The following is a 12,074-nucleotide window of genomic DNA, read 5'->3' on the forward strand; positions in this document are numbered from 1 at the left end:
TTCTGTTAGTTTTGTTAGAGTGTGAAAGTTCCTATGCTTATTTTGTTTGGGTGGTAGAGTTATTTATTCCGGAGATGAAAAGCTGCATGAAGATTTAAATGGCCTATCTACTCAAACAAGCAATTCAGCATTTAAGGATCATAATCAGTCTCATGAGAGCCAATCACAGTAATCTCTCTGATTTCATGGTTCAGGATGACACCACTCAGCAACAGTTGTTGAGGTGGATGTACTGACAGATGTAGCTGTACATTTTCATATCAATTCGCAAGAAAACTTGGAAAAAAACTTACAGCCTGCCCTGATACTCATTTAAGGGTAGCAGTCAGCAGAAAGTGGTTAAACTTACTTTGGAAGCTATAAGATAGAGGGAACTTGTTTTGTCCTACTTCATTACTAAGAACAAAACCTGTACATTACCAGACTTTAAAGCCTCAACAAAAACACTAGATTTTTAAAAAGGAATAGTTTTTCTAGGAAATACATAAGCATTGTTTTGTTGCAACATGTCTGCAAGATGATTGTAATTGTCTTTCATTCTGTCGTACCTTTCCCCTCTCTCCCCTCTCTCTCTTCTACCCTGTTTTACTTCTCTTCCTGCTCTCTGGTTTACCCTTTTAGCAGTACAAGATCAAGACAAGCTACAAGGCATTTGCAGCAATCCCTACAAACACATTGCTTATGGAACAGAAGGTTAGTGCTTGCTCAAAGACATGGGCACTGCATTGTACATTTGAGACCATTCAACTTTGTGTACAAAATCAGATATGTCTGTTGGGGAATACTGCAGAATGTGAATTCTGGGAACTACTCAGGACTGTAATTCCAGCCATTTTATAGGGTCATCCACTTTCACTGAAGATCAAAGTTCCAGTAATCTGAATTTCTGAAAATCTATTTACTATAAAAAAGAAAAAAAATTCCACTGTCCTAAAGGAATTGCCTTTTATCGCAGCATCTCAAAATCTGTTTTGTTTTTGCAAAGTGTCTGAAGCACTGCTGTTCTGGGACCTGACAATCAGTAGATCTTGGTCAGTTAATGATTATTGGACAGCTGTGCTTATACCCATAAATTTAACAACAAAAAATACGATATTTTGACCTGCTGTCTTGTTAAACTGAGAACCATCCTGGCCATTGTTCTGACCTCTGTTAACTTCCATTCTTCCTGAACACTGTGAGAGCTAGTGGGCCATTCTCAGTTTGTAGTTTATGCTAACAATAATTTTCTGTAGGACAGGCAGATAGATTCAAACCCCAGACTTCAGTGCATTGGTTTACCGCCAAAATCACAGTCAACAAAGGCAGGGCTGTATAGTCTTATTCAGACAATTCAACTTGGGAAGTCAATTGAAAATTTAAGCTTTGCATTAAGGGTTCAAAATACCCACAGACATTTATTTTGAAAACATGTTTCCCAAATTAATTTACTCAAAAGAACAGCTAAGTTTAAGAAAAATTTTCTCTGATGACCAATGAGCTAAGCGTCTTGCATGTTTAAAGACATGCTTAATCATCGTGACATTCAGTTTGTAACTCTATCAGAAAAAGCTTTCTGTTCAGGACCTAGTTGAGGAATTTCCCCTCTGATTAATTTCTTTAAGCATTCCTGACTACACATCTAAATATTTTACATATACAGCTCAGTTGATTTCACTAGTAGTTTACAAAGCCTGAAGTTATTGGTTAGGGTGAACTCAACTGTGTACAATATTTGAAGATGATAATTTTTTCCTTGAAATGTTACTGATTATGATCTAGTAATGATCAGTTAAGTGCTATAAATCAGATTATTTTTCAGAAAAAAAGAGATATTCTTTTCCAATGTTCTTTTAATCTTGAAGGATTTTCTTAATCTTTTGCATAAAACCTGATCCTTCCCTTACTTAAATCTTGAATGCACTAATGAAGGTTATGTTTGCTTTAGCTTGCAATGTGGTGCAATAGAAACGGCTCTGTAAAGGAAAATAGCTGATGCAGGAGATTCTACACCCCTACAGAATGTATTTTGGGAGGGTTTTGTTTGAGCAGAAAGCCTGTTAGCAGGTTGAAGAATTTGGTGGACTCCTGAAGTACCACTTCATGGTTGACTTCACCTGAAAGGCACTGTTTGTGCACTCTGAGACTGCACCACCCTGCAACCCAAGCCAGGTAGGTGACCCTGAGCAGGACACTCACTCTAAGATCACACTCCTGATGTGAACTAGTGGGTTTATGTCAACTGTCCAATTGCACTTTTTCGTAAGAAAATGAATTTCCTTTTGACGGTCTTGCTGGTGCTGTCTTGGGCATTGACTCACAACCTGCATGTTACTTATCCCCAGTACATGAAACTGATTTGTATAATCTAACGCCGGCAGCTCTGGAAAAAGTAACAACTCAAAAGATATCTGTGTTTAGATAGACTTTTAGTTATCCATGGATTTACTGAAAATCGTAGCCTTGGTGTATCCTTCAGTAGTGAGAGCAGTCATGTAGTACTAATAAGAAATCAATTCTTTGTTATTGGATTTCCCTTCAGGAGAGACTCTTGACTAAGTAACTTTGTAAGTGTATGTTTCAGCATTGCCTGAGAACATGCTTTCTCCCATCTGGGGAGTTATGGATGACAGTCTCCTATTGATCTGCAGCAGCAGCTAATTGTAGTGCTCCTAAGCTGGTCCTGTTGTGTCAGCTGATGGGAGTTGAGAGTATGACTCCTATGAGAAAGCATGAAGAAGTCACATGGCACACTCGGGCCCCATTGTACCAAGTCTTAATATCCAAATATTCTTCTCAAAATGTTGGATAAGGAACTCATGATATGTTCTAGCTCAATGAGAATAGTTATGTTGTTTCCATTTTATGCAAAGCATTTTATATGCAGCATTTAAAAGAGTGAGATTTAGGCAGTAAGATTTTAACTACATAAGTGATATTTTATTAACATCCTAATAATTATTATATGATTAGAAAACCAACATAATTTTAGATACATTTTTTAGCCTAAGGTGCTAAAGAAGTGTTTTGCTATGTGATTAAATTAGAAATGCATGTTACCAGAAGTAGGCTTTTTCCCACTGTGTAAGTAATTATGTTATTTAATTTAAGTGGTCGTGAGAAATAAAATTAGTAAGAATTGTGTTGTGGGTGATCCTAGTAACAATTCATCTGCAGTATTAATTGGGTCCTATGACAGAAAACTGCTCCTCATGGGCCATGTAAGGTGCAATGATTTGACTGCCTCTAAATTTTCTGTTGATGTCTAACTTTCTTTCTCAAGTTTCTTTTACGTTTGTGTAGATGCTTTAATTTAAACTGGCATTTTTCAACTTTAATTTAAACTAGAATTTTTCAACTTCTGCTAATGAAACCATTAGGCTGTCATCACCTTAATGTTTTTTCTAGAACATGCTCCTATCCTCCAGTACTCTTACTCAAAGAGAGTTGTTTGAGTATGCGCCCATTAGTTGAGAAGAAAAGGCTGATTTGCTCTATATGTGTATACTTTGAGAAACCCAGAAGTGGCTTAAGCTCATCAAGTCTCCTCACTGGCAAGTTTCCCAGCGGTTTGAGTTTGTATGAACCTGGTGTTTCTCACATAATTTCTGTTCTCTGCTCAGAAAAAGCGCTATCCAGGATATCTCTTGAAAGATTGGGTTGTAACTTCCTTCACAGCCAGAAGAACAAAACTTGTTTTTAGGGGACTCACCCTCAGCATGGGCAGGCTCTGTCAGGGAACAGCAAGAGGGGGCTGCTCTGCAGAGAGCTGAGCTGGCAGCAAGGACGTCAGGACAATGTCCCTACCAGCACAGGCACAGCTCCACAGTGCCTGAGCAGGGATGGCAGAAATGCTGATAATGAGTTGGTGATACCCAGGGTCACTCAGCAGTGCCATCACAGCCACACAAATCCAGAGCTTTGAGTCAGGACCACAGGCTGTGATACTGAGCTCTTCAGCCCAGCAGATCATAGGATCCACTGGCCAGAAGAGGAAGCCGAACAAGTTTAAAATAGGCATAAGGCAAAAATTTGACAGAAAGAATTAATTCGCTATTAGAAAAAAATTGCTGGAGACTGAAATAGGCTTTTTATCACAAAAATTGAAAAATCAAGACAGGAAAATTTTCTGGTTTCTCATATTCCACATAGTCCTGTGGTTTAAAGACGTCGTAGTAGGTGAACACTGTCATTCCTTCTGGCCTTATTAACACAGAGACAGTGAGTCACACTTATACAGACAGTCACTCTTGTGTAAGTTCTACAATTATATGGATGTGGACACAGTCTAATTCAAAATTCCCTTCTGAATTGGGTATTATTTAAAAAGTAATGTGTCTGTTATTTAGAGGTTGTATTTATCAAGTATCAACTGTAATGTCTTTCAGCCAAAATGGAGAGATGAAGAATTTATTTCCAGGCGCTACAGCAAAATTCGTAACTTTAAATACCTCATGTTAAGAAAGAAAAGCAATAATTTGTGCAGTTGTAGAGTGATAAAGGGCCTTGTTTGTCTGTAAGAATAACCAAATGTGCTAATATAGGAACAGCCTCTGAACTCCTTCTTTCTTTCTTTCAAGGGCCTTGAAAATAGTGTCTTAAAACAAGTACAACTTCATCTTTAGGATTATGTAGAATTTTATATGTAACCCAAAAACTGCTGTAGGCTTTGGATTTACAAACCAAAAAATTATTCTCTTAACAGTTCAGTCTTCTTTGGTCTACAGCAAGCTCTATGCAGGTGAATATGGGTTTTCTGTATTTGTCCAGCTACACATCCCCTCTACCTACTGATTGGTGTGAATTTCCCTTGTCTGAAGCATCATTTTGGTGGAAAGGAAACATGGGCATACAGACTGGGTGCTGCAAATATTCTGCTCAGACTTCCCTCAACCTGAACTGAGGATGAAGTGTGGTACATGTGTTACAACCCAGGATGATGGAATGTGTCATGAAACAAACCTGCTTCACAGCTGAGGCTTATCCCACACTTCTTCTGTCCCACATGTCTTCTGAAACACAATAGGTAGGACTGGCTGTGGATGGAAGGGGTGCAAGTGTAGTCTCATTTGGATTCTGTTTATTAACTGATTACAAGCAGACAACAATTTCAATTCTAAGTAAATGTAGAAAAAGTAAAACAGTCTTTCCATATTTTGTTACACTTCTTGGAAAACTTCTAAGATCTGGTAATTGCATTCCATCACCTGCAAAAACAGACTAAAGACAGTGCAGCATATTCTCTTTGTGGAAGAAAAAAATAGAAAAAGGTATTTTCCTCTGCACGCAGAAGGAAAAAAAAGAGGGTGTGTTGGTTGTCTTTTTTTTTTTTATTTTTAGATATTTTTTTTAAGTGAAAAGGAAGAAATGCAACTGAGGAAGTATGGCAGCATTCAGCTACATTGAAGACCCAGCTTTAAGTTCTTGCCTTTAGGAAACTCTTAGTTATTGTATTATCAAAAATCCATTGCTACAGGAACTGATCATGGCAAATGCAGATACAGGTTGCTCCTTGAAATCATACAGCAGGAGCCTGGAAGACAATTTTTCTCACTCAGATGATTGACCTAACTGCTGGACAATTGGCTATTATGAGGCATGTCAGAACTTTCTGGACCCGGAAAGCATTTCTGACAACACTTTATTGAGAATATTTTGATAAAAATAGGTTTTCCCAAAGTATTTCTGGTGTGCAATTACTAGGTGAATTTCTTTCACCCAGATTATATGTTCACATCAAAGTGTTTCTCAAGGCTAGAGACAAATACCTCGTGGTAAGAAAGAAAGGCAATATTTTGTGCAGTTGTAGGACTAAATAAAAGACCTAGTTTGTCTGTAATAATAATCAAATATGCCAATGTAGGAGCAGCCTTTGAGCTCACTCATTTTTCATGGGCCTTGCAGTTTTCAATATTAATTATTTTATGGGACAGAAAATAGTAGGTATAATTTCAGTAAAATTTTCAGTATAATTCTCCAGAATCTTCAAGAGAGAAGTTAAAGGAAACAATGGTATGTGAAGTTCTATTGTATGGTGGGATTTCTTCACACGTGCTGAGGGCTTGGGAAAAGATAGAGATGGGGAAAATATGCTCAGTCCAGGGTTTTCAGAATACAGTAAGAAGAAAGCTATGTCAGATCTAGGTCACAAAATTAATTTTCTTCTCTTTCTATTGATGTGGTCCATTGGACTTTTCAGTCTTCTAATGAAATACTAGGTATTGTGTTTGGATCATTTACCAGTGTCCTTTCAGCTCTGATACAGTTTTAGCAATCAAAAAGGAAGAAAGAGGAGGGAAGGGTTGTAGTCATCAAAGATGTCAATGGCACAAATGCATCACACCCATAAAATTGCCCTTTTCAAGGAAAAAAATAGTGGTTCAGCAACTGGTTATTTCATTTAAATTGCTTTACATTTTCATTATCTAAATTATGATGTTCTTTTAAATTGTGGTACCACTGTTGTTTCATATATAATCAAAAATTTGAATGTCTAAACAAGAATGTTCCACTTGTAATACTGTTAGACCATCAGCATAGGAAGTGAATCTTGAGTACTGTTGATAGTGCTAATCAGCAGCATGTAGATAGAAATTAATCATAACATTTTTGCATGATGACACCAGTAATTTTGAAAATGTAGTTGTACTTTTTATCTCTTTATTTTTTCTATGTGGAAATGTGAAAGAAGGCATGCTGGGAAAAAAATGAGATGTGTTTTGAAAAGCTAACAACAGATTAAACAGAACCATTTATCTTAGTAGAGGTGGTAAGGATAGTTATAGAGAGTATAGTTTCCTGTTTCTACTCTTTCTTTGGAAAACTCAGCTGTTCAAATAAGAAAAATAGGAAAAAGAAAAAAGAAAGAAAGAAAGAAAAAGAAGAATTAAAGATGAAATAGTGAATGAAATTAGATTAATTGGTTTGAAGATAAAAATTTTCTTTTCCCAAAAGTACAGTAAGGGAGAACACTGCAGCTTTTTTTAGCATGGCTCCTGCATGATGGCTGTACCTCAGAGGGACTGTGGAGAGCACAGACCTTGGTGCTGTGCTCACCTGCATTCCTTAGTCAGTGAAGGCTCCAAAATGGAAAGATATTTGGGAACTCAGCTTCTGAAATGAATAGATTCTTAAATTAGCCATCTTGGTTCTGAACAGAGACTTCTGGATGTAGCTGTAATTTCTCTGGAAAGATTCCCCCAAATCTTCAGGGTAGTTGTTTCTTACCCTTGATTTTGTTCACCCACTATTCTGGTGAAGTGAATATGAAACAGCAACTGTATTTTTTTTCTTAACAATCTCTTTATTATGTTTATTATCTTACTGGTTTATTGGGGGTTTTGAGAAGCTTAGATAATTCCCCATTCCAAATCCATGATTGATTAAAAGTTTTTCTTTTCCTAACTCACATTCAAACTCATCATCCCTCTATATCAGGCTGTTTTGTCAATCCTGACCCTAATAGGTACTGAAATTACTCTTCTACTTAATTTTATTGCTTATTGAACCAGGGGCACTGTATTTCAGTGCAGTGCTGAGCTCTCTTTGGCTGAGTCCTCCTCTTCAACAGGACTGTCTGTCTTTTTGAAACTCTAGCTGGATGACAATGATGAGACTTCAGAGATGAGAAAGGCTATTTATCTTTTCGTGCTCTGTCTTGGGATAAGATTACATTAATTTCTGTATATCAAAGTGAATCACTTTTACTTTTCACCTTTTGAACTAAAACTACTCTAAGGCCAACACATTTGTCACTTGTCAAGAGATAGAGAGAAAGGAAGAAATGTTGGAAAGCAATCACTTTTAATTTTAGTAGAAGACATGGTGTTCCATGAATGTGCTTTTGTGCAAGATCATTTGTGGGTGGTATTATAATATTATGAAAAGTAAATTGTCACTAACTTTTCGCTTAGGTGTACACAGATGCATGCTGCCAGTAGCTGGACAAGGAAAGAAATCAAATGTAGTCAGCAAAGTAAAACTCAGAAATAAGTATGCTTCTTTTCTTTTATTTTTTAAATACTCTGAAATTTTCATCACAGGTCCACATACATCTCCTGTATTTGGCAGCCCTCATACCCACCTCAGTGGCACCAGCCCATTCACGCAGAATCCCACATGCATGAAAAAGGGCTTTATTGGAATGCTCTTTTTTCTCTTATACTTAAAAAAAATTAACAAGACGAAACCTTACAAAAACATAATGTGTTAAACAAAGAAACTCCACAAACCCTGAGGTTCCCTTCCCTGTAGTCCAGCTTCAGCAGATACATCAGCAGGCTTCCAGAGTAATTTTTGGTCTCAGCACGGTGTCTATTTGAAAATCACTTCAAAGCAAAAACGGGTGATGGCAGGGAGAATGTGCTTCACAGATGCTGGATGAAGATGAAAAGGGAACTGAGCAGTGGATTTTGGCTTTTGAGGGTGTTTTGTGACCCTTATAAAGTGAAGGGATTGGCAAACTGATTTCCACTGTTCTCAGACCTGTTCCAAGTGCCGGTATAGGGAAGTGAGCGGTATAGCCAAACACAAAAGGCTTGTGTTTTGTTTGGAGAGATTGCGTATGTGCTTATTGTGAGATCACAAATAGAGTATGGAACATATTTTGCTCCATACATTTCTGATTTCAGGCTAAAACCCAAGAATGGCAAACACTGGTTTTTTTGCAAGGTGACACCACCATCCTCTTTTAAACAGGAGATGCTTTTCACAGAAAATATCCACTGAGGGAAAAAAAGGGCCTCCTGTGTGTTTGGGTCCCTGCCTTGTCCACCTGCTCACAGGTGGTGGCTCTCTGTTGACACACAGCAGGCAGCCCCCAACACCTCTGTGGCACACAGTGCACACTCACTATGTCACATTTACTGTGAAGGAGGTGGCATTATTGAAGGAGAAGACAATTGGAACTGGTGGTTTCTGATTTTCCAAAAGAGGAGATGATTCATCCTGCTTGAATACTGTCTTCTCTGTAAACCCATACCCATACCACTATGAATCAGGTTTTGGGAACCTAAACATCACTAGGCCTGTAATTTCTTTCTTTTCCATCTTTCCATGGTGAAAGAGAAAGTGCCACCTTTGGAAACAGAGTATTGGAAAAAGTGTATGTTTGTTTGGTTTTCAAAATTTTCAACTCAGTATCACACCAATACCTCTTGAATTGCAGGCATTAGAAGAGCCAACCAAGCCTGCTAGTGTGACTGAAGGCACTGCTTTGACACTCATTCAGAGGTAGTGGTGTTATTTATCTTTCAGATCTATATTTGAAATCAAAAAAGCAAAGTTTAACTGAGTGATCCATCCTCCCTTTTCAGATGTGCTCCCCTGCCCAGCTCAGACAACAAACAGAAGAGTTGTGTGCTGTCATTGATCAAGTCCTGCAGGACCCCTTGACTATGGTAACCCATCATCATGTGGAATGGACTTATTATCTTCTTTCCCTTTTGTCTTTCTGGCATTAACATGTCTATTCTCTGTTGAAAATAATCTTCCAGCGGCGGTGTGAGTCTTCTCCAAGTTTTCTGCAGATGAGCACAGAGTCAGATGTTGGCAAGGTAGGTGAATAAGCCCATGTCCACAGCAAGGGCTCTTTTCAAGTAATTATAAAGGCTGGCAAAATCGGTAGGCAGTAGGGACTGCTGTGACAATAAAACTAATGGCAACTCAGAGCTGCAGCTGAGAAATGCAAAATCAAAAGTGTTTGGTGGCAAAAAAAGTATGGAAAGACAGAACTGTAGCCCTGGAGTCAGTGCAGTCTTTGCTGCAGGACGCTTTCCTGAAGTCACAAGGAGATATATTATGAAGGAGTGTTTTAAGATCTGAGGCTAAAAATCTCTCATACCTTGCCTGCAATATGGCAGGGTCTCTGGCCTTCTCCCAGACTTCATCCCATCCATGTGTGCTTACTACAAAGCAACCAATGTTTCTAGCTTTGGTGGCTGGAAGCATCTTTCAGAACATAGGGTTTTTTTCAAGTTCATGATTTATTTTAAAATAATGGGAGTATTAAATTAATAGTTGGACATGTTCTGAAGTTCGATTTCATTTTAAGTCTCACCACTCCTAGAAGGAGGATGTCTGCAATATCCCTTCGTCATGGATGACTAAGAAATAGGTAGTGAGAGGGAGGGTTAATTTTCTCCTTCTGAACTTCTGGTTTCATTAAGTTATACTGATGTGCCTTTTGGGTTCAGAAGGATGGCTAACCAAGGGAAGAAGGTCCTGTATTCAGTTTGCTCCAGCTAAATTAAAGTTACCTATCACAGCTATAGGAAAGTGAAAATGGCAGAAATACAACTAAAAATGGCAGGAAAGGCATTTCTGGCAGATGAACACACAAAAAAGTTAATCCATTCAAAATATCCTGCTGAATGTCCAGTCCACCATGCAAGAATAGGGCACAGGTCCAGTATTTCTCAGCGGCTATATTCAATATAAACTTCAAAGTTAATTTCTGTTTTTGAAAGTACTTCTGTCAATCGGCGTGCAGGGGTGAATTGGACTCCAAGAGGCTGAAAGACAGAAATGTGACAGCAGGAGAAGGATGGGCAGACAGTGTAATTGAGTGTGTTTTCCAATGCCTGAAGAATCTGGAGTGGTTAAAATCCTGCTACCAAGTTGAGTTAGAGTATCCAAAAAACACTTCCTTGGGCAATTGAGAATGGCAGGCATCTTTTAGCAGTCATGAATGTCAAATAAATGCAGCGTAGGGACCAAGCTAAAAGTGTTGAAGATCTCAGAATGAGGTCAAAAAGTGCTTAACAGAGGGTGAAAGAAGGTCATAGACATGGAAGAAAAAAAAGAGCTGATATGCCTTAGAATTGTTATGGGTTAGTCAAATTAAAGCAAATTCTTGCAAATGAAAGCATGGAGATGTAATATTTTGTATTCTGTGAGCAAATGTAACTTCAATTTCATGGGGCAATGATACTTATGGCTATCTAATAATAAGCATTTTGTTATGAGAGTTCTCATTAAATGCCAACCTCAATAGAACAGGATCAATGTTTTTGAGAGCAGTAAAATTTCGTAGTATTTTCTATAATAAACATACAAGCAAAGCTTAAATATGCCTTAGTCTCATGTATGGTGTGAATATTTCTGGAAAACGTAAGTTTTCCTGAATTTGAGCAATTAATAAAATCTCAGAATGTTGAAAATCTCTTGGAGTTACTGTTCAGAGTAACTCAATATATTGATTATATATCTGTTTGTTTTTTTACAAGATGTCAACAACACTGCAGAGAGCAGCTGGGCGTGAAACCAGATATGTAAGTACTTTTACCATTGCTCTCTATTTTGCATGCAAAATGCTTACTTTATCTGCTCCCAAACAATCCTGGGTGAGTCTGAACGCGCATCTGCTTGTGATATCAGATGTTGACTAGAATAGACAAGCAAATATATTACAGTGCTGGCATTTGAGACTTGAAGTGTCTTCTCACGGTAATAAACCCATCCCAGCTGGAGTCTCTCTTCACTGCTGTGTCTGTTGATAATTTTACCTGTGTAAATATGATGTTAAAATTAACCTCTTCACACACTTTGTTGTTGTTTCCTTCAAGCCTGGGGCAAGAGTTTAGCTGTTTGGTAAATGAGTGTTGTTTCTTATGGGTGCTGAAGGGTGCATTTCTCTGGACTCAGCCTGCACTGTAGGGGACTTGCTTTGGTAGAAGTCCTGTAGTTCTTGCTTATCCTTCAGAATCTGGGATTGATCCAAACTTTTCTTTCCAAGATACAGAGCTGGCTGAAAACCCAGATGAATTGAAGCTGTTTTGCCACATACCAACATATGTTGAAAATATCTGTATTGAGTCATTTATTCAATTACTGAAACATTAAACCCAATTAATATATTAATTCTCTCTAGCATACACACTTACTGCAGGTTCCACATTTTACTTGCAACTCATTTAGTCATGTGGTGAGAAATCTCAGCTTCCTATTCATCATTCAGCATTTCTATTGAATCTCAAATCAAAGCAGTACTGGCAAAGCAACAGAACTCTCCCAGTTTTATGCCAGCACAGTGCTTGACTGATCAATTCAATTTTGCTTCCTGAATGTGGCACTATGCATATTTTATTGCATACTGT

The 12,074-nt window shown here is 38.0% G+C and overlaps 1 protein-coding gene across 1 annotated transcript in view; it reads left to right on the forward strand.

Moving 5' to 3' along the window:
* Positions 1–12,074, forward strand: part of MLIP (muscular LMNA interacting protein) — a 104,338-nt gene that overhangs the window by 57,666 nt on the left and 34,598 nt on the right. The window contains 6 exon segments of the mRNA XM_036381258.2: positions 622–693; positions 9,146–9,191; positions 9,194–9,210; positions 9,294–9,377; positions 9,474–9,533; positions 11,205–11,249. Of these exon segments, the coding sequence (XP_036237151.2) occupies positions 622–693; positions 9,146–9,191; positions 9,194–9,210; positions 9,294–9,377; positions 9,474–9,533; positions 11,205–11,249 (324 nt within the window).

This window comes from Molothrus ater, chromosome 3 (assembly GCF_012460135.2).
Source record: "Molothrus ater isolate BHLD 08-10-18 breed brown headed cowbird chromosome 3, BPBGC_Mater_1.1, whole genome shotgun sequence".
NCBI classification, from domain to species: domain Eukaryota; kingdom Metazoa; phylum Chordata; class Aves; order Passeriformes; family Icteridae; genus Molothrus; species Molothrus ater.